Genomic DNA, 22,805 nt, shown 5'->3' with positions numbered 1-22,805 from the left:
GGAATAAAACATGTAGAAAGGACTCCTGTCTGTCTCATTTCTCCTCCCTGGGAGAATGCAGGGAGGGAGAGAGAAGCAGAGAAGCAGAGGGTGTGTTCTTCTCACGTCTGATGAGAAGAATCGCCGGGTTTGTTTACCTAGCCTGCCGGGAGGTCGCAGAAGGTAAACACAGTATCTCGCTCAATTGCCTCGGGGGAGGCCAGGTACCTCTGCCTGTGAGCGAAGATACTAACAGTCACGAGGCGTCAGACACAACTAAATGACTAAAAAACAACAACGTTAGACCAGCTGATAAACGAAGAAGATGAATTTTATACATATTACCTACAAATGTTCAATGGCAATATCTCCAGATGAAAACATTTGCTAACCACCATCTATGGACCAGCAGCTTTTACAGCCTCAGAGACCCCAGAGATATTGAAGCAGCTGATTAATTCTTATGCAAAAAACAAAACAAAAAACAAAAAACTGGCCATCAGCATATATAAATCTTTGTTATTATCAAATTAATTTGATATACAGGTACTGAGGGAGGATTGGAATAAAGAATTAGAGATCTCAATTTCGACCACACGAAGCTATAACAAGAGTGTCTCTGGACCTTAAATTGAGGCTCATACAAGGAAAAATAATATTTAGAATATACTAGACCCCATTATGTTTGTTTAAAAAAGGGCTATTTAAGGTATCTAACTGCTGGAGATGCAATAGAGATAATGCTTCTCTAAAACATGTTTTCCCACTGTCCTGTATTGAAAGATTTTTGGCAGAAGGTAACTGAAATCACCAACAGAACTGCACGGAACAACCTTACGTTTATAGAGCAAAATATCCTCTTGAGTTACATACCTAGAACATGGAACCTTACAAAAGGATGATATGAGTGGACTTTCTGCGCCCTGACCACAGCAAAAAGACTGATACTGATGGACTGGAAAAATAAAAATGTGGCTCCCTTCTAAGATTGGATTGAAGACTTAAACAAACTCGCAACATATGAACAACTTGCATATAAACGCAGACTTGCCAGGGACAAATTCCATGATATTTGGAATCCGTTCTTACAAATACTGTAATAGGTTAAGATCTGGTGAAGTGCAATAACAATCTTGTAAAGTATACAGTTTTGGGTCTCCCCCCCGCCCTTTATTTTCCCTTCTACACAGGATTTTCTCTCTTTTATCTGCATCTCACCATGTTTAGTGAACGTATAATCACGTACTTTTTGAACTTTCAATAGAGATGTGTTTTTTTAAAAAAGTGGGGGAAACCGTGAAGCCAGCCAATGCTTCTACATAGCTCCATCCTGATTCCAGACTTTTTTTTTTTAATGATATTTATTGGGAATGTAAAGTTACAGAAAAGAGAAAAGAAAGAAAGGCAAAGAGAAAAGAGATTAAAACAATACAAATCAATAAATAAAAATAAATAAAAAGTACCAAACATACCATACACCAAAATCAAAAACAATAACAAAAAAATAAATTTAAAAACAAATCCAATATTCCCATACCCTTATCTTCATTAACTTATTTCCTCGACCTCCTCACACCTCCCTTTTTTGTATTCTAATTGTTAATTATCTCAGCAAATCCTTTCCATCTTTCACTGTATTCTGTCCTTTAGTTGTCTTAATTTATTTTAGCCTTATCTTACCATAAAAAACCCTAAAACTTAAAAACTTATTTATACATAACTCCTTATGACATTTCTACTAAAACCTAATAGTTTCATTGCAAGATTTTCCTAACAGTCGTTAATTGTGCAATATTTCTCTAAATGAATTTTTGAACTTTCTGCCAATCTTCATCCACCGTCTCTTCTTCCTGGTCTCGGGTTCTGTCAGTCCTTTCTATCTGTTCCATCTAGTCCATCAACCTGGTGATCTTATGTCTGAGGCTCCTAACTCTTTTCCATGTCCCTTCTGCAGATCTTCTTCATAATTGTACCTGCACTTTACTTTGTCTTCTGCTGGTCTTGTTCTTAATTTCCTTCCTTTGTCTCTGAGGAGTAGATCTCGGGGGAACAACCTAAGAGTGTCTTTATCCCTTCTCAGCCGGTCAGCCCGTTCTCCATGGTTAGCACTAAAATCCAAAAAATATTCCAAAACATACTTCAATGCCCCTCCAAAGTTGAGTGCCTCAACCACTCCAATCTCCTCCTGGCCCAAAACCAAATCCCAAAGGTCAGAGCATCCCTGCATAGGAGGATCTGACCAACTTGCCATCTCCAGTCCCGACAGGACTCCGTCTCTCCAAGTCTGCCTCACTCCAAATTCAGTCCTCAGAATCAACAGCTTATGCTCCTGCCGGGCCGCATCTCTCTAAACTTGTATTACTTGAGGTTTAACAACAACCTCCTCCTTTGTCTTCTCCGCAACTTGCCCTGTCAGGGCAGATTCCTGGGTCAGTTGTTGAGCAGGTTCTATATCAGTGGTCGCTGTTTGACCGAAATTATCAATTGCAGTAGTCATCAAATCCATCTTCGCATGAAGCTGCTCCAACAAAGCACTTGTCCTGCACAAAGCAGACACTAAGGTTTCCTGTGTCAACATTCTTATCCAAGGTCAGAGCCTGTTTCTCACGCTCTCTAATCTCTACAGCTGTAGAGTTCCCCAGGTCCACTCCAACAACAGTTCAAAAGCTCCCTCTAGAGGAAACAATTTCTATTTGTATCCATCCTTTTACAAGCAGATCCAGCAACAAAATTGCTTTCGTTTTTCAAATCTTTGTTCCTTTTTAGTGCAAAAGGAAACATTGGAATCAATATGTTTCTCTTATTTAACTATCTGTCAACATGCGTTATTATTCATAGTCAATGAACTTTCCCCAAATGTCTATCTTTGACAGCCCATTCCCAGGTTCAAGACGATAGAAATTTATCTTTCTTTACTCCCTCTCCTGCAGGCTTGAGCAATTTAAGATTTCCCCCCTCTTCTCCTGCTTCCAAGGGGGGTTTGTAGTTTTAACCTATGGAAATTTAGTCCTTTACAGATGACTTTCCAGACTTTAGCTTGCGATGTCTTTGCTTCAAGCTGTTTACAAAAGCGGAAGGCGGACTTCCTGTTTAGACCTCGCTGTGGCGGTCCAGACCCTGATTTTCATGGAGCGGGTTCCTCCAGATCAGAGGAAGCCCGCCATTGCCAGTGGCGCTAACCCGGAAGTCCCAGACTTTGTGATATATCAGTACGCAAACGGGATCCGTTTCAGAGGTCCGGCCGCATCCTGAGGAATTCGCAACCAGAGGATCGCTTCTGAACATGCGCACAGCACGGTTTAGCGCTTCTGCACATGCAGCGAAACTTGGAAAAATACTTCCAGGTTTGCTGTATTCACATCCCAAAGATTACTTATCCAGAGGGATACGTAAGCGGAGGTATGACTGTATATCGTAATGTTTAGCTGGTGATATACCGTATTTTTCGCTCCAAAAGACACATTTTTTTCTTCCTAAAAAGTAAGGGGAAATGTCTGTCCATCTTATGGAGTGAATGTGTGGTCCCTGGAACCGAATTGCCCGGGGCGAAAAGCAGATCGTGCTTTCTTTTTAGAAAGAGGGAAGGGAGTGTTGAAACAAATTCGCTGATCGTTTGCCCATCAGGGAGAGAGATAAGGGACGCTAGAGATAAAGGAGGCTGCCTGGGAGGGGGGAGGTAAAGACAGCAAACTTGCAAAGGGGGGAAACAGGAAGACTAAAGCAATAAGGAGAGAACTTAGAAGAAAAGGAGGAGCAAAAAACTGCTCCAGATAAGGAAAAGACACTAAGGCGAACAAGAGGGAAGGGGGTGTTGAAAGGAAACAGCTGATTGGTGGGATCGGAAGAGAGATAAGGGTCACCCCAAATTCACCATCAGATCACATAGCATGTCCATGGCTACGGCCTGCACCAAAAAAATCCTTCAGCCACTGTTTCTTGGGGCCGCAATGGCGCAAAAACGTGGTTACAAAGCACAGATCCACATGGATCCTCAGGATTTTTGCACTGGGTCACCCCAAATTCACCATCAGATCACATGTCTGTGGCCACAGCCTGAACCACAAAAATCACACATCCACTGTTTCGTTCAGAATTTTTTTTTCTTGTTTTCCTCCTCTAAAAACTAGGCGCGTCTTATGGAGCGAAAAATATGGGTATCGCCTGGGTTTTGCCCAGTCCTGGTTGGCCTTAGAGAGGTGAGCCCCCCCCCCAATCTCCTACCCTCCTGCTCCGGTGCCCCCGCTTCTGCTGCTGCTGCTCCACCAGCTCGATGGCGTAGGCAGGGGGAGAGGCTGCCCTCATTCTTCGCATGATTTGGATGCTGTCCTCTGGCAGGGGGGGCAGGCCCAGTTCTTGACGCTTCTTCACCTTCATGGCCTGCAGAGCGTCAAAGCCTCCCAGGGTGAACTGCAGAGGCAAGAGAGAGAAGGGAAAGAGTTGGTCCAAGGCATAGCTGTCAACTTACAGGTTTGAAAATAAGGGACCAGCAGCCTCGGAAATAAGGTATCAGCAGCCAAAATAAGGGATTTTCAGAGCACAGGTATGTTCGACTTCTGAGCCCCTCCGAGCCAAAGGCAGAAAGCCCAGCCAGCAGCCAAACGAAGCCTCAAGCGGTGGTTCCCACAGCGCAGCAACCCGGCAAAGGGGACGCAGCAAGGGAAACCACTGTCACCTCTTGGCTGGGAAGCGCTGAGCAAAGGCAAGTCCCCAGGCAACGAGGCCGATTTGATCGGCACAAGGCATGCAAGCTCCACACACACACCCCCAGTCGTTCTTAGACTCCTTATTGGGTGAGCAACACAGCCAAGCAACACAGTTGGAGCCTCCCTCCTCCCTGGCCGGCAGGGAGGGAGGGAGAGGAGCTGCTTCCTTTGAAACCCGGGAAATTTAAGGGACATCATCAATAAGGGACAGTAGCAGGACACGGCGCTGGGATAAGGGAGTGTCCCGCCAAATAAGGGACGGTTGACAGCTATGCTTCCAGGTGGGTCCTCAACAACGCAGCCTGAGCTGAGAAGCTGGATGCGGTGGGATCATCAGAACATCAGAAGGGTCTGGATCAGGCCAGAGCGGACCCGTTCCACCCAGCATCTTGTTCCCACAGTGGCCCCACTCAGCCAGACGCCCACTGTGCTTGTCCTCAAGCACCGTTTGTTGGAAAGACATGGCAAATTTAACAAACAAATAAACGAACAAATACATATTTAACAGGAAATCCGGCAGGACTGAACTGATGTGCTTCTGCAAAGCAATTCCTGCGCTCTTGTCATGTCCAGCTGTTGCTGATGATGTGAGAGATATTTTTTTGCTCCATCTGGGGAAAGTACAAAGTTCTAAACACAGCTCCAATACACACCATTCTGTAGCCGCCTCCCCCCCAGCCACAAAATTAAGCCTGCAAAAATCATGCAAGCTTTTTAATGTGCAATGCTTTATTATGTTTTTATATGTTTAATATATGTTGGAAGCCACGCAGAGTGGCTGGGGCAAGCCAGATGGGAGAGATACTAGCTGCTTTGCTTCTCAATATAATCCAGTTGGACGCAGGTGGTGCTGTGGGTTAAACCACAGAGCCTACGACTTGCCGATCAGAAAGTCAACGGTTCAAATCCCCACGACGGGGTGAGCTCCCGTTGCTGGATAATTGCTTCTGCCAAGCTAGCAGTTCGAAAGCACGTCAAAGGTGCCAGAGAAGGGCAACCAAAATGGTCAAAGGCCTGGAAACGATGCCTTATGAGGAACGGCTAAGGGAGCTGGGCATGTTTAGCCTGGAGAAGTGGAGGTTAAGGGGTGATATGATAGCCATGTTCAAATATATAAAAGGATGTCACATAGAGGAGGGAGAAAGGTTGTTTTCTGCTGCTCCAGAGAAGCGGACACGGAGCAATGGATCCAAACTACAAGAAAGAAGATTCCACCTAAACATTAGGAAGAACTTCCTGACAGTAAGAGCTGTTTGACAGTGGAATTTGCTGCCAAGGAGTGTGGTGGAGTCTCCTTCTTTGGAGGTCTTTAAGCAGAGGCTTGACAACCATATGTCAGGAGTGCTCTGATGGTGTTTCCTGCTTGGCAGGGGGTTGGACTCGATGGCCCTTGTGGTCTCTTCCAACTCTATGATTCTATGATTCTAAGTGCAAGTAGATAAAAAGGTACCGCTCCGGCGGGAAGGTAAACGGCGTTTCCGTGCGCTGCTCTGGTTCGCCAGAAGCGGCTTAGTCATGCTGGCCACATGACCTGGAAGCTGTATGCCGGCTCCCTCGGCCAATAAAGCGAGATGAGCGCCGCAACCCCAGAGTCGGTCACGACTGGACCTAATGGTCAGGGGTCCCTTTACCTTTATAATCTAGTTGGCCTCTGTTATTTTCTCCTACCAATAGGGAAAGGGAAAGGGATCCTTGACCATTGGCCAGCATGACTAAGCTGCTTCTGGCGAACCAGAGCAGCGCACGGAAACGCTGTTTACCTTCCCGCCGGAGCGGTACCTATTTATCTACTTGCACTTTGACGTGCTTTCGAACTGCTAAGTTGGCAGGAACCCATTAAGGACTCTATATGGGCTCTTGGGTACCCCAGAAGGGAAAGAGAGCAGGTTTTTTTCTTATAAGGAAACTGAGCTCTGAGTAAGCTCCTGGAACCCCCGACATTTCTCGCCGCTCGGAGACCGGGGTGGCACGTAATGGAGCGCTTTTTCTTCGAGTCCTACGGCAGGCATGATTTGCCACACGCCACAAACATGCGTCGCTTGAGCCAGAGTTCCTCCTGTCGAAAGGCAAGCTCAGAACCTCACTCACCACGAGGACCTTCCAGAGCAAAAGCAAGACTTTCTTCATGGGGAAGTGGGGAGCGTGTCCGCTGCAGAACTTGGTCACCATGGTGAAAAGAAGGAGTGCAAAAGGGTCCTCGCCGTGCAGAGGAAAACCTAGGAGGGTGAGGTGGGGAGACACAAGTCAAAAGGGGCCGAGAGTGGGGGGGGGGTTGGAGGGCTATGGATGCAATACAAATGCAATAGGAAGGAAGAAGTCAGATTAGCCTCAGCCAGAGCCAGGGCCTTTTTAGCACTGGCCCCAACTTGGTGGACCGCTCTGTCTCATGAGACCAGGGCCCTGCAGGATCTGATTTCTTTCCACAGGGCCTGTAAGACAGACTTGTTCCGCTTGGTCTTTGGCTTGGAATCAACTTGATCCCCTTCTTTCCTTTCTCTTTCTGTGATGGAACTCCTATTTGGGGACTTCCCTGGCTTTTTTCTGGCCCACGTAGGACCAGTCTGGATAGTTGGCCTTGGTGAAGACTTGACGTTTTCATCCCCCTAAAAGTTTTTGATTTGAGTTTCTACTGAAATGAGGCTGCATTTTAATGTTGTATTTTAATCTTGTTTTTAAGTTGTATTTTAATCAATTGTTTTATACCTGGTGTTAGCTGGCCTGAGCCCCATCTTGGCTGGGGAGGGCCGGGTATAAATGAAATTTATTATTATTATTATTATTATTATTATTATTATTATTATTATTATTATTATTATTATTATTATTTAATAGTGGTAGAGACATGTACTGGACCGTCCACAAGTCGTTCTCTTTCTATGTTCTTCCCAATGCTTCCCCAGTGCTGTTGTTATCAGTTAGATTTTCCTATTCGCTTGCGAATGAGGTCTCCAAATGACTTCCATTTAAATGCAAGGGTCTTTTTAGTGAAACTTCCGGGTTAGCACCTCCGGTAATGGCTGAATTCCTCTGACCGGGAGGAATTCGCTTTGTGGAAATTAGGGTCCGACCGCCACGGCGAAGGCGGGGACCCACAAAAAAACACAGGCGGGTGAAGCCTGTGAACGTGGGATTCGGCTGGCACCTTTTGCGCCTCCCCTACTCGCGGGGAAACCCGGTTTCGGGGATCCGGAGCGACGTGGGGTGAGTGGCGCGGTGCTGCGAATTGACTGCTTCTTTCACGGAGTGAAGCCGCATTGCTATTGCCGGAGAGCGCTGACTTTTTCCTGTGGACAATTCGATTTTAAAACAACTACCCATGAGTAGAACGGAAAATTGGATTTTTAAACGTCTTAATTTGGTACCGAAACGGGGAGGTTTCAAACAGGAAGTCCGCCTTCCCCTTTTGTAAATAGACTGGAGCAAAAAAGCTGCAAGCTAAAGTCTTGGAAAGCTTTCCATAAAGGATTAAACTTCCATCGGCTAAAACCATCAAACCCCCCTTGGAAGCAGGAGGAGAGAGGGGAATTTTTAGACCGCGCAAGCCTGCAGGAGAGAGTGAAGAAAGTCAAATTACCACCGCTCTGAACCTGGAAACGGGCTGCTAGTAGGACTGAAGTTTTGGATATGTTCATTGACTGTGAATAGATCATTTGTTGACAGTAAGTTAAAGAAGAGAAATACATTGTTTCCATTGTCTCCTTCTGCGTTTAAAAAGGAGTAAATGTAATTGAAAATTGAAACTAACTTTATTGTTTGAATTGTGCTTAAAAGGACTGATACAAATAGAAATTGTTTCCCCCTAGAGGAAGCCTTCGAAATTGTTACATGAGCTGAGTGGGGAATTTCCAGCTGTAAGACAAGACCATGAGAATCTGGGATTGACCTTGGACTGTTAAGAATGTTGACAGAAGAAGCCTTAGTGGTTGCATTATGTAAGATTAATGACTCACTGGAACAGCTCCATAGGAAGACGGATGACTTGGAACAAAAAGTGACTAATTTGGGACAAAAAGTGAATATTAATACAGAAACTATTCAGGAATCGATACAGGGATCTACCTTGACATGTCAAATTGAGGAGAAGGCGGGGGAGAAAGTTGTTAGAGCCCCAGCCTCACAGATGCAATTTGATGACTATAAGTGGATGCCTTTTATGACGGAATCTAGAGAAAGCCAGACTTTGAGGATTGGAGCCCCGCTTGGATTGGAGAAGGAAAGTTGGATAGATCCCTTCATGCAGGGATTTATTGACTTTGGGGACTTGGGTCAGGAGGAGACTGGAGTTGTGGGGACTGCTAGACTTGGAGGAACTTTGAAATACGACTGGAAATACCTTGTGAATTTTAGTTTTAACTATGGAGATCTGGCTGATTTGTTGAGAAGGAATAAAAACATTGCTAGGTGGGAATTTCCTCGAGATTTACTTTTCAGCATCAGAGGAAGGAAAATAAGAACAAGATCAGGAGAAGACAAAGTAAAGCGCATGTATAAACATGAAGAAGACTCGCAGAAGGGACTTGGAAAAGAGTTAAGAGCCTCGGACAGAAGATCACCAGGTTGATGGACTATATGGAATTGACGGAAATGACTGGCAGAATCCGAGACCAGGGAGAAGAGACGGTGGAAGAATATTGGAAAAAGTTTAAAATCTATATATGGAAATAATGTAAAATTAATGAATGTTAGAAAAATGTTGGAAGGAAATTATATGGCTTTAGTAGAAATGCTTTAAGGAATTAAGCATAAATAAGTATTATAATTTTAATGGAAAATAAGGTTAAAATATGTTAAGATAATCATATGACAGAAAATAGAGAAAGATGGAAAGGATTTGCTGAAACAATTAATAGGAATGGAATACAAAAAGGGAGGTGAGAGGAGGTCGATGAAACAAGGGAATGAAAGAGAGGATATTGAGATGGTATGATGTGTGTTTTTTGAACTGTTTTTGCTTTTGCTTTGTTTAATGTGTTAATGTTGTGTTGTGTATTGTTTATATATTGTATTGTATGTTTTTTCTTCTTTTTTCTTCTTTCTTTTTTGTAAGGTTTAAAAATAATAAATATTATTTTTAAAGAAAAAAAAGCAAGGGTCTTTTTAGTGGTGGCTCCCCGTTCGTGGAATGCTCTCCCCAGGGAGGCTCACCTGACACCATCATTATATATCTTTAGTCGCCAGGCAAAAGCTTTCCTCTGTAACCAGGCCCTTGGCCTTTAACTGTCTGTGGCCTTGGTAATGCTTCTAGTAATCGCATATAAATAAAAATTGTAAAATTGCATTTTAACCTGTATTTTAAATTGGTTCCCCCCCTCCATTATGTTTTTACTGTGATTTTTTTGGTGTTAGCCGCCCTGAGCCCAGCTCTGGCCGGAGAGGGCGGTGTATAAAATATTATTATTATTATTATTATTATTATTATTATTATTATTATTATTATTATTATTAGACTACAGCTGCACGGATGTTACTGGCCCAGAGATGGAAAGAAGCTAAAGTCCCGATCAAAGAAGAATGGCAGATCAAGTTGATGGATTATGCTGAAATGGCTAAAATGTCTGGAAGAATCAGAAATCAGGAAGACCAAAATTTTAATAAGGAATGGGGGGAATTGATAACTTATCTCAAAAACCATTACGAACAGTTAAAATTGTTAATAGGATTTGAATAACACTTGTAGTTTAATGGTGAATTTTGGATACAACGGAGAGGTAAAATATTTGGATTATTATAAAAGATGCAGGAGGAAATGATTAACAATAGGACCCACAAACAGTTTGCCGCATTGATTCCAGATCTTCCCCATCAACTTTGCCAACTCTATGTATTCCACCATCTTGATCTGCCATTCTTCCAATGTTGGAATTTCCATTTCTGAGCCAGATGTATCCTTGCAGTCGTTGTGGCGTACATAAACAAATTTACATCTTTCTCTTTTTTTAATTTCCTCTCGGACTGGAGCAAATTTGTATTTTATGTGGAAGAACATTGTAAACATCCGAAAACGTTTGTAGGCTTGAGTTGAAATGTTTTGTAATGTGAAAATAAGGAACCGATTGACATATAAAGAGGTGAAATATAAAAAGAAGATAGAAGGTAAAAAAGTGGCTATAGAAATGCTAAGAATTTAGCAAAGATGTTTGGAAGTCAGAAAGAGGGAGGGAAGGAGGCCGACGCTCAGTTTGAGCAATGCTTTAAGTTACAGAATTATGTAACAGAATGTGAATATGATAAATATTGAAAACTCAATAAAAATTACAATAAAAATAAAAAATAAATAAAACGAAAATCAATAGGACCCACAAAAGGGAGGAGGGAAGTCCGGGAGATTATCTGGAATCTTGTTTCTATGTTGTATATACAACTGTAAAATTTTAATATGAAAAACCGAATAAATAAATTTATTTAAGGCCAAAAATTTGAAATTACAAGAAGTGCCAACAGTGGAGGAATGGCAGATGAAGATGATGGACTTTTGGGAGCTAGGTGATCTGACCGGAAGAGTCCGCGACCAGAAGGAGGAGGAGTACCAGGAGGAATGGAGGAAATTCAAAGACTATTTAGCTAAATATGCTAAGATAATTTAAACAGAATTACTTGCGAGCATCAGATTGGCCTAGGATTAAAATAAGCAATGTTGTAGAATATTATGGTTTTAAAAAAAATGAAAAGAAAGAAAGATGTTAATTGACTAAGTAAATTTTATGTGAAAATAGTTTTGGAAAACTGCTACAATGATTTATATGGAAACTCAGCCAGGGGGACTTGAGGAAGTCACCTAACAATGTGAACAAAAGTGGAATTATTACAGGTAGGATAAACATTTGCTTGTTTTCTTTTTGAAATTTTCTTTTTATTTGTTTGTTATAAATTTGGAAAACTAATAATTTTTTTTTGACACAATATTGACTTTGAGAGATGGGAAGAAATGTGGAACAAAACAATTAAATTTACAGCATGTGTGGCTCTCCAAGAGAATTTAATGAAAATGATGTACCATTGGTACATTACCCAGAGTAAGCTGGCCAAAATGTATAGGTGCCAGGACAAATTATGTTGGAAATGTAAGGTGAAGGAAGGGAACTTCCTACATATGTGGTGGTCCTGTGCTAAAGTCAAGGCTTTCTGGGACATCATTTACAATGAATTAAAAAAAATATTAAAATATAACTTCAGCAAAAAAACCAGAGGCATTTTTATTAGGGCTAATTGATGAAGAAATTAATAAAAAAATGTAAATTTATTTATGTATGCCACAACGGCAGTGAGAATCCTCTTGGCTCAAACGTGGAAGCAGCAAGAGATCCCTACATTGGAAGACTGGAGAATATAAATGGTAGAATTTGTGGAGTTGGTGAAGCTAACAGGGAGAATCAGGAATCAGGAAGAAAAATATCAAAAGGACTGGAGCAAATTTATTTATTATTTGAAAGTGAAGGAATGGGTTTCTGTGCAGTCAGTTTGAAACGGGACCCCAAACCCCCCTTTTCTTCTTTCTCCAAGGGAGCATTTCTAAAATGCATTAACTTGAGCTGGTGAGCAAATGCATAACAAGAACACAGCTGTATAAACAAAGCTCTCTCCTTTATCAGTCACGGCAAAGGATGATCTTGGCTGTTCCAGTGGAGTAGGGATGACATGTCTGGGTGTGCTGGTCCCGGGGGGAAGGTTACCGTTGGCGTAGTCAAAGTCCGGTCCTGGGTCACTAGCCTGGAAACAGTTCACAAGGAGCGGGGCGAGGTCCGAAGCAGGAAGCCGGGTGGGGACAGGAACACTGGAGGGTCAGGTCTGGGTCTGGGCAGGAACAGGTACTCAACAACGACGTTGAGGCTGACTGGCCTTTATCTTCTCTGAGGCCAGGGGTGGTCCCGGCCCCCAGGAGACCCGCCTCTCCTGGCCTTAAGGCGAGCACTCCTCCTGGGAGAAACCAGTTCCCTTCGCCTCTCTGCCCTGAGCCTCTGCAGTTCAGGAGAGGCTGAAGGGTTACTGGGCCCAGGGGGAGACTCACCTGTAGGCACTGAGTCCTCAACCACCTCCGGAGCCAGAGTGGATTCACCTGGTGCCTGCTCCTGAGGATCCGGCACAGGTGCAGGCGCCTCAGAATCAAGGCCCTGCCCCAGTTCAGCCAGCCCTGGAGGCGGGGACTCCTATGCAGGCTGGGATTCCTCCGGTTCACCCTCTGAATCGGATTCCCAGGCCATCACACTGGGTCTTATCTTACCACACTCTGACGCACAGACCTAGTCCAGGAACAGCGCCACAGTGTGTTCTTGGAGTTGGTGACCTCTTGCTCCAAGATAAGAGCATAGGAATAGGAATACCCTTTTATGGTCAGGAGTACAGGAAGGAATACCCTTTTATGGTTAAGAGTGCTGGAGCAGGAACATCTGTGATGTCAACCTGCGTGTATAAGCTGACGTGGCTGGATTCCTGGGGAAGTGGGGAGGGGGTGCCTGGAGGATATATATACTGCATGAAATTTCTTTTCCTTTGGACTTGCTATGAACTGATCACGCAAGTGCCTTATGCTATCCGGAGAGCAGAATAAACTCTTTCTCTGAATCAACCTCAGTGTCATTTGACTTCCTTTCTCCCTCCCGGGAGCAACGCAGACGCCACCAGTCGGTAAAGTCTAATAAGGCTACAAAAGAAAACTGTACTCATTTAAAAACGTTTGTAGCATTAACGTGAAATGTTTTGTAATGTGAAATTATGATGCTGATTTATAAATAAGAATGTGATTTCCTATGGTGATTATAGATAAAGAAGTGATTATGGGAATGCGAAAGATATGTTATAGGCTATAGGGATGCCAGAAAGAGAGGCAGAAGGAAGTCAAAGCTCACTTGGAGCAAATAAGATGTTGCGAATATGTGTATTGTATTGAATTAAAATGGAAAAATTCAATAAAAATTATGTTAATTTTTTTGGGGGGGGGAAATAAAAAAAATAAATTTATTTTAAAAAGGTGCATTAACTTGCTGTCTAGACTACACAGAGGGAGGAGAAGAAAGCCCCCCCCCGTGCCCAATCAGAGAATTGACAAAAACCTACTGAGCTCTGTCCTGAACGTCTCACGGGCGGCCTTCCACGTTGGGGGGTCCATTTCCATCTCCACGCGCATTGCTTCCACCATTAGGTACATGACGCTCAACAACACCCTGGCGGGAAAGCAGAGAGGAGAAATCAATGTCCCGAACCACAGGAAGGGAGGCGGAAAAATGCCCCGCCCACTTGGGGCACCAGCCCCGCCCACCAGGGGTACAGGTGACCCTGAACCCATTGCCCACCCCAAGAGAATGAGGCCCCCCAACGAAAATAATATTCCCAGCAAGAACTTCTCAAGTCCAAAAGCCAAAAAGGAGCCCTGGTGGAAAAGATTGGAAGAATGGCCACTGGTCCCATCACCTCCTGGCAAATAGAAGGGGAAGAAATGGAGGCAGTGAGAGATTTTACTTTCTTCGGCTCCGTGATCACTGCAGATGGTGACAGCAGCCATGAAATTAAAAGACGCCTGCTTCTTGGGAGAAAAGCAATGACAAACCTAGACAGCATCTTTAAAAGCAGAGACATCACCTTGCCAACAAAGGTCCGCATAGTAAAAGCTATGGTCTCCACCCCCATCGTTCTACCCGGACACTGAGGTCCAGCACCGAGGGCCTTCTGGCAGTTCCCTCACTGCGAGAAGCCAAGTTACAGGGAACCAGGCAGAGGGCCTTCTCGGTAGTGGCACCCGCCCTGTGGAACGCCCTCCCACCACATGTCAAAGAGAACAACAACTACCAGACTTTTAGAAGACATCTGAAGGCAGCCCTGTTTCGGGAAGCTTTTAATGTTTGATGTATTATAGCATTTTGATATTCTTTTGGAAGCCGCCCAGAGTGGCTGGGGAAGCCCAGCCAGATGGGCAGGGTATAAATAATAAGTTGTTATTATTATTATTATGGTTTTCCCAGTAGTGATGTATGGAAGTGAGAACTGGACCATAAAGAAGGCTGATCGCCGAAGAATGGATGCTTTTGAATTCTGGTGCTGGAGGAGACTCTTGAGAGTCCCATGGACTGCAAGAAGATCAAACCTCTCCATTCTGAAGGAAATCAGCCCTGAGTGCTCACTGGAAGGACAGATCCTGAAGCTGAGGCTCCAAGACTTTGGCCACCTCATGAGAAGAGAAGACTCCCTGGAAAAGACCCTGATGTTGGGAAAGATGGAGGGCACAAGGAGAAGGGGACGACAGAGGACGAGATGGTGGGACAGTGTTCTTGAGGAGACAAACATGAGTTTGACCAAACTGCGGGAGGCAGTGGAAGACAGGAGTGCCTGGCGTGCTCTGGTCCATGGGGTCACGAAGAGTCGGACACGACTGAATGACTAAACAACAACAACAAACCTGGGGGGGTGCTAGTGGGATTACCTGGGGGGGGGGTGCTAGGAGGCCAGGGAGGTAGCAAGGAGTGGTGGAGGTGCAGATGGCTGAATCAAGCTCATCTGATTGGAATTTGAAGAAATGTGCAATTAATTGTTTTGAATTTTACTGGGTCCCAGGGCAACATCAGTTACTCACCTGAGCTCAGTGCTATCAGCCAGAGAGATGGCTGGCTTCCTCAAGGCGCTCCCAGATGCTTGGCTGTTGCTGGAATACACAGAAAAGATTGAGTAAAATACCACCAAATTGTTCCTTCTGGAGACTTTAGATTGGGGATGGGGGGCGGAATCACTGGCAATTAATTGTACCCTGGCAGATGGCTTGCAATTGCCGGACTTGGGAAAAGCATCCGTCTCCTGCTAGCAGATGGAGGGGAAGTACGACAATCCCGGAACGTGGCAGCTTTTAAAATTATTTTAAAATTATTATTTCTGACGACCAGAGTGAGCCAGCACGGCCAAATTTTAATCACCACCTCGCCGCCACCCAAATTTGCCTGCATGCCGCGAACCGCTTCTGAGACCCTTCTCTATGCAAACCATCAGAGGCGAAGTGAGTCAGCGTATGAGAGAGAGAGAGAGAGCCTTTTTATGCCACAACAGCAGCAAGAATACTTATTGCAAAGTATTGGAAGACACAAGATCTACCCATTCTGGAAGAATGGCAGATGAAGGTGATGGACTACATGGAATTGGCGGAAATGACTGGCAGAATCCGAGACCAGGGAGAAGAGTCGGTGGAAGAAGACTGGAAGAAATTTAAAGACTATTTACAGAAATATTGCAAAATTAATGAATGTTAGAATGATGTCAGAATGAAGTTAAGTGGTTTAAGCAGCAATGTTATAAAGGTGTATGTAAAAATGGATTGTTAACAGGTGAGAATCCAAAGTTATAATATATTATGTTAAAGGACTAAGAGGGAAAGAAATTGCTGAATTAACTAACTGAATTGGAATACAAAAAAGGGAGGCGTGAGGAGGTCAGGGAAACAAGGAAATGAATGTAAGGTATGGAAAGACTGGTGTATTTTTTTAAAGTGATTTTTATCTTTTTTTTGTATTTGTATTTTTTCTTTTATTTTTACTTTTGTTTTTCTTTTTCTTCTTTTTTTAATTCATGTAATTCTTTTCTTTGAAACCTTAATAAATATCATTTTAAAAAAGAGAGAGAGAGAGCGCCTTTTTAGTGGTGGCCCTCAGAATGACAGCCAGGGAAATTATTTATTATTTCTTCAGTTTCTATCCCAGCTGTCCTCCAAGGAATTAAGGGTGGCAAACAACTCCCCGTTTTCTCCTCATAACAATCCTGTGAGGTAGCTAAGGCTGAGAGACTGGGGCAGGCCCAAGCTCACCCCGGGCTGAGGGAGGATTCAAACTCTGGTCTCTCAGGTTGTAGTCCAGCGCTCTAACCATTGCGCCACCACTGCCCCCATCACTGACCGCAAGCACCAAAAGCCATTTCACTTTAGGACCACCTTGCCCCACATGAACCAATTTCCTTATCGTTCCCACACTGGCAAAGATATTTTTTTTGTTTCCTTGGGCATTTGGGCAACACTGGGGACTGGACATTTTTACTTTACATTTTAAATATGTGTAAGTTATTTTCTAAACTGCATTCAATCCGTCTCGTAAATCACTTCCGGACTTTTCGCCGTGCGGGAAGCGATTCATCATTTCACATAAAGCTATTGCTGTTTCAGAATTGCATTTGCTTTGTTGCTGTTATTTTTTACTAAAATCTGGGTTTTTTTGGAGGGGGGTCGTTTGTTTATGGAAAAGCAGGATATAAATATTCATGCGAAATATAAATAGTGGGGAAAGCACAAGTGACATGCAAAACTGAGCTGGCATGATGGATCCAAGCCCCAAAGTCTTTTAACCTGCCCCTGTGTGGACACACCAGGTCTGATGCTAGGTGTGGCAGCCAAAAATTTGCTCAGCACCGTTCCTCACCTCCTGGCCCCTGCCACCTGGGGCAGTTGTCCCACTTTAGCCAATAAAGGTAAAGGGACCCCTGACCATTAGGTCCAGTCGTGGATGACTCTGGGGTTGCCGAGGGAGCCGGCGTACAGCTTCTGGGTCATGTGGCCAGCATGACTAAGCCACTTGTGGTGAACCAGAGCAGCGCACAGAAACGCCATTTACCTTCCCGCTGGAGTGGTACCTATTTATCTACTTGCACTTTGATGTGCTTTTGAACTGCTAGGTTGGCAGGAGCAGGGACCGAGCAACGGGAGCTCACCCCGTCGCGGGGATTCGAACTGCCAACCTTCTGATCGGCAAGCCCTAGGCTCTGTGGTTTAACCCACAGCGCCACCCGCGTCCTTACTTTAGCCTATAGTAGGGCTTTTATATGTAATGCCCTAGCTATGCGAGAGAGCAGCCACTCCATAATTTGTCAAGCTCTTCCTCCTCAATGGCACCAACTAGACTACAGAATCTGGCTGCTCATGAGTGCATGAGTGTGTGTTGGGGGAAAATAATAATAATAATAATAATAATAATAATAATAATAATAATAATAATAATAATAATAATAATAATAATAATAATTTATTATTTATACCCCACCCATCTGGCTGGGTTTCCCCAGCCACTCTGATAGTTGTTCTTCTCTTTGACATCTGGTGGGAGGGCGTTCCACAGGGCGGGCGCCACCACCAAGAAGGCCCTCTGCCTGGTTCCCTGTAACCTGGCTTCTCGCAGTGAGGGAGCCGCCAGGAGGCCCTCGGAGCTGGACCTCAGTGTCCGGGCAGAAGGATGAGGATGAAGATGCTCCTTCAGATATACTGGACCGAGGCCGTTTAGGGCTTTTTAAAGGTCAACACCATGGAAACGTACTGGGAGCCAATGTAGGTCTTTCAGGACCAGTGTTATATGGTCTCGGCAGCCAGTCCCAGTCACCCGTCTGGCTGCCACATTCTGGATTAGTTGTAGATCTTTGACAGTTCTGCTGCCACTGAAACATATTTCCATCCCTCAAACCCCTCGTCCGGCAACCAGGGTGGTCCCCGATGCGTTGTCCACCATTGCTTCACCTACCCAGTCCTTGCACAGGTTGCTCTCGCCACACCATAGCCTGCAGCAATGAGTTCCACAGGTCAGTCTGTGAGTTTTTGTGAAGCAGAACTCCCCCTCCCCAATGCACACCTGATTTATTTATTTATTAAAAATTGAAATAGCAATTTCCAGGAACAGAGTCAAAAGGAGCCCGCACTAAAATGCCAGCTTCAGATCCTGTTTTCAGAAGAATATCTTACGCCATCTCCATGTTCAGCAACTCCAGGAAGGCAGTGAAGGTCCCCATTTGGTACAGGAGGAAGTTGTTGTGCCGGGACCAGCGGAGGACGTCTGCCTCTGTGTCGCACTCCCCAAAGACCCCTGGGAAGAAGAGAGGAGGGGAGGGAAAAAGCCAGTAAGGGAGGGGGGCATGAGACATGAGACGATGCTGTCAATTTGCCTTTCTAAGTACAGAAAGTATTGATCTGGTGTGCAGAGATCTTCCCTATTCTACTTCGCTCAAGAGGCTTCTGGAAGGTTTCTTCCTATGTGAAAGAAGCAGGCAGAAGGTTTCTGATGTTTGGGTTATTCCTTCCGGGAAGCTGAGTACAGCTGGTACCTGTGATTTTGGCTTGTGTTCAATAATACATTTCATTTTCTTTCTCTTAAAGAGAAAATGTTCTGCCCCAAAAGCACGGTGCATTAGGGCTGCTGTTTCCACCGAGACCAAGACGACTTGGTTACCTTGTGCCAAGTAGAGGATCGCCCGGGCGACTTTCAGCCTCTTCTCTCTGTTGACTACTTCCAGCCCATCCAGCAGCCGCATCACATAGGCCTTTTGCTGAGCCACATCCAGCTCCGACCACTGCTTGTCCTTCACTGTCGGAAAAGAAGGACCCAAAAAAACAAAGTCTGAACATCACTGCCAAATGCCCCCCCCCTTTTCCCTAGCCCCTTTCCAGGAGTTCAGCTAACTCCACCGGGAGTTCCCTGGTTGGCACTGAACCATGGCAGGGCCTTTTCAGCGGTGGCTCCCTGCTCGTGGCATGCCTTCCCTGGCAAGGTGCGCCTGTCTCCATCGCTATTAACTTTCAGGAGAAATGAGAAAACATTCCAAAGGGGTCTGAACTTCAATGTCTAAAACTCCTGGTAGAGGACAAGGATGTAGAGATCACACTAAGGGTGGCCAAATTCTGTGCGACTGCCGTAAAACTTAGGGAACAAGCTGTGCTACCAAAATGATTAAGGTTTTAAATGACAATTTTAGGTTATATTTTAGTGATCAAGATTTTTAACTGCCGCTATATCTGAATTGTCTGTTATACCCAACTGCAATTCAATGTATTTCCTGTTGTGTTTTACGATTTCCCCGATATTGTAAGTGAGCCGGAACTGGTCTGGGACCGTAATAATAAAATTCAAAGATACCTTGTGTTTGGAAATCCTCCTCAAAGCACCTCCTGTTAGCGGCAAACTCTGGCTCCTCCGTGTAGCTGTACAGTTCTGTCGGAGAAGGGGGAAAGAGGGGGAGACAAATCAGCACCTGCCAGCGCCACCGTCCCTGCCTGTTATGTACTGAAGTTCTCATCCTGGGCCAGCAGGGGGATACTGTAGATAGCTATGCAAATGAAGGATCGAAAGTGACGTTCAGTGATTGGATAGTTTTAGAAAGTTGTTACTGTTGCGTTGTAGTGGAGCTCTATATAAGCAGGCTGGCTGAACCCTTCAGTTCAGTTCTGTCCTGGCCTGTGAATAAACAAGAGCTGTTTGAAGAATCGCTGTGTCGTCTGATATGTTCGCCCACAACTTAACACTGCCCATCCTAAGAGCAGGGCAAGCAAGGTAGCTCAGTGGGTAAAGCATAAGACTCTTCATCTCAGCGCCGTGGGTTCGAGCCCTATGTTGGGCAAGAGATTCCTGCACTGCAGGGGGGGGGGTTGGGCTAGATGACCCCTAGGGTCCCTTCCACATCTAAAATCCTAGGATTCTTTAAAAAATAAATAAAAATAATTTTATTTATAGTTTCCATTTATATACGTTTCAATAGTTTAACAACAGTTCTCACTCAATGTGCAGGAAATGATAAGAATAAATTTAATGAACCACAGAAAGAGGAGGAAGGAAGGTTTGAAAGAGGCCTAGGCAAACTCGGCCCTCCAGATGTTTTTCTTCTTCTCAAAAATTTTATTGATTTTCCAAAATTTTAAACAAACAAACAAACAAAAATCATAACTGAACTTGATCCAATCTTAGTAACATTGTTAAATGATTTCCTCAAATTCCCTTGACTGAATTTCATTATATATCATTGTAACGGTTTTCCAAAATAAAATCTCATAAAATTTACTTAATCCTCTTAACATCTTTGTCTCTTTTCATCTTAACTTTAAACATGTTATTCTATAACTTCACATATTTAAATCCTTAGCCTATCTATTATTTTGCAAGTGATTCTATTTAATTTATCTTAGCATATTTGAGTAAATAGCCTTTGAAATTCTTCCATTCTTCCTGGTGCTCCTCCTCCTCCTGGTCCGGCCCTCCAGATGTTTTGGGACTACAACTCCCATCATCCCTGACCACTGGTCCTGTTAGCTAGGCATGATGGGAGTTGTAGTCCCAAAACATCTGGAGGGCCGAGTTTGCCTATGCCTGGTTTGAAATGCGAGAACTACAATTCTACGATTCTAACCCATGGCTTTCCAGGTGATGCTTTTATATCCATCCAAATCAATGGCCATCACTGCTTCTTGTGGCAATGAGTTCCACAGATGCGCTACATGAAGAAGTATTTCCTCTTATCTGTCCTTTCTTTTGTCAGTTTTTTTCAGCCTTTGCTCCTAGGGGAGTCGCTCTGTCTCCTTGACCCTTTCGGCTGCCCCATTCCAAGTCTGCGATATCTATTCCAAGGTGAGGCAACCCGAACCACACACAATATTCCAAATGCCTTCGCAGCGCAGACTCGCCCAATGGCATTATGGCATTGGCAGTTTAAATTTCGATTATTAGAAAGATGTTAAATTATTTCTGTATGCCACAACTGCTGCTCGTATTTTGTTAGCTAAAAAGTGGAAAGCACCAAGAATTACCAACGATAGAAGAATGGCAGATGAAGATGATGGATTTTTCGGAGCTAGCCGACCTAACCGGAAGAGTCTGCGATCAGAAGGAGGAGTATCAGGAAGAGTGGAATAAATTTAATGATTATCTAGTTAAATTTGTTAAGTTAAATTAACTGAAAACAACTTGCAGATACTTAATTGTCTTGGGAATTTATTTATGTCAAGTGATGAATTAATATGTTTAATTCCATAAGGTGAAGATTTACGGATATTAATGTTTAAGTTAAATTTCATAAGAATTGGGATTTGGAAAACTGTTAAAAGGACATGCAATGAAATTCAACCAAGGGGAAGCGAGGAGGTCACTTAACAAAGTGAATAAGTGTAATTTTCAATAAGGCTATGATTTGTGTTTGTTTGTCTTGTGTGTTTGTTTGTTTGTTTACAATATTGTGAAAACTAATAATTTTTTGGGGGGGGAAATAAATAAATTTCGATTATTTTCATTTGCTGCTTTGGGGAGAGGCCTTGGCACATGTGTGAACGAACGCGCATGCATGTTCATGCGACTGCCAAGCCCTCTGCAAGAGGGACTTCCTATTTTTAGCTCAGGGGCCTCTTGTCGCTGGCGGGCTGGAATGCCTGTTGCAGGAGGGCACATGGATTAGACAAATTCACTGGGGAGAAGGAAGGCTATCGGTGGCTCCTAGCCACAATGGCGATGCTCTGCCTTCCACAGTTGACGGCAGCAACGCTTTTGAACCCCCGTTGCTGGAAACCTCAGAAGGGGAGACTTGGTCTTGCGTTCAAATCCTGCTGGCGGGTTTCCCACAGGCGAGTGTTCAGCCACTGTGGGAGCAGTATGCTAGACTCGTTGGGGCATTATACTGTTGTATCCGACTCTTTGTGACCCCCTGGACCAGAGCACGCCAGGCACTCCTGTCTTCCACTGCCTCTCGCAGTTTGGTCAAACTCATGCTGGTCTCTTCAAGAACACTGTCCAACCATCTCGTCCTCTGTCGTCCCCTTCTCCTTCTGCCCTCAATCTTTCCCAACATCAGGGTCTTTTCCAGGGAGCCTTCTCTTCTCATGAGGTGGCCAAAGTCTTGGAGCCTCAGCTTCAGGATCTGTCCTTCCAGTGAGCACTCAGGGCTGATTTCCTTCACAATGGAGAGGTTGGATCTTCTTGCAGTCCATGGGACTCTCAAGAATCTCCTCCAGCAGCATAATTCAAAAGCATCCATTCTTCGGCGATCAGCCTTCTTTATGGTCCAGCTCTCACTTCCATACATCACTACTGGGAAAACCATATGGACCTTTGTTGGCAAGGTGATGTCTCTGCTTTTTAAGATGCTGTCTAGGTTTGTCATTGCTTTTCTCCCAAGAAGCAGGCGTCTTTGAATTTCGTGACTGCTGTCACCATCTGCAGTGATCATGGAGCCCAAGAAAGTAAAATCTCTCACTGCCTCCATTTCTTCCCCTTCTATTTGCCAGGAGGTGATGGGACCAGTGGCCATGATCTTTGTTTTTTTGATGTTGAGCTTCAGACCATATTTTGCGCTCTCCTTTTTCACCCTCATTAAAAGGTTCTTTAATTCCTCCTCGCTTTCTGCCATCAAGGTGGTGTCATCTGC

The 22,805-nt window shown here is 44.3% G+C and overlaps 1 protein-coding gene across 1 annotated transcript in view; it reads right to left on the bottom strand.

Moving 5' to 3' along the window:
- STRIP2 (striatin interacting protein 2) overlaps positions 1-22,805 on the bottom strand; it is an 87,816-nt gene that overhangs the window by 32,751 nt on the left and 32,260 nt on the right. Inside the window, exons 3-9 of the mRNA XM_081209952.1 lie at positions 19,538-19,612; positions 18,854-18,988; positions 18,370-18,490; positions 15,244-15,312; positions 13,734-13,840; positions 6,771-6,898; positions 4,201-4,386 (exon numbers count right to left, since the gene is read on the bottom strand). Coding sequence (XP_081066078.1) covers positions 4,201-4,386; positions 6,771-6,898; positions 13,734-13,840; positions 15,244-15,312; positions 18,370-18,490; positions 18,854-18,988; positions 19,538-19,612 — 821 coding nt within the window. The remainder of the gene's footprint in view (positions 1-4,200; positions 4,387-6,770; positions 6,899-13,733; positions 13,841-15,243; positions 15,313-18,369; positions 18,491-18,853; positions 18,989-19,537; positions 19,613-22,805) is intronic.

This window comes from Podarcis bocagei (genome assembly GCF_964188305.1).
Source record: "Podarcis bocagei genome assembly, chromosome: 10".
NCBI lineage: Eukaryota > Metazoa > Chordata > Lepidosauria > Squamata > Lacertidae > Podarcis > Podarcis bocagei.
Note: the sequence above shows the minus strand (reverse complement) of the source record. Positions and strands in the feature narration are given on the sequence as shown.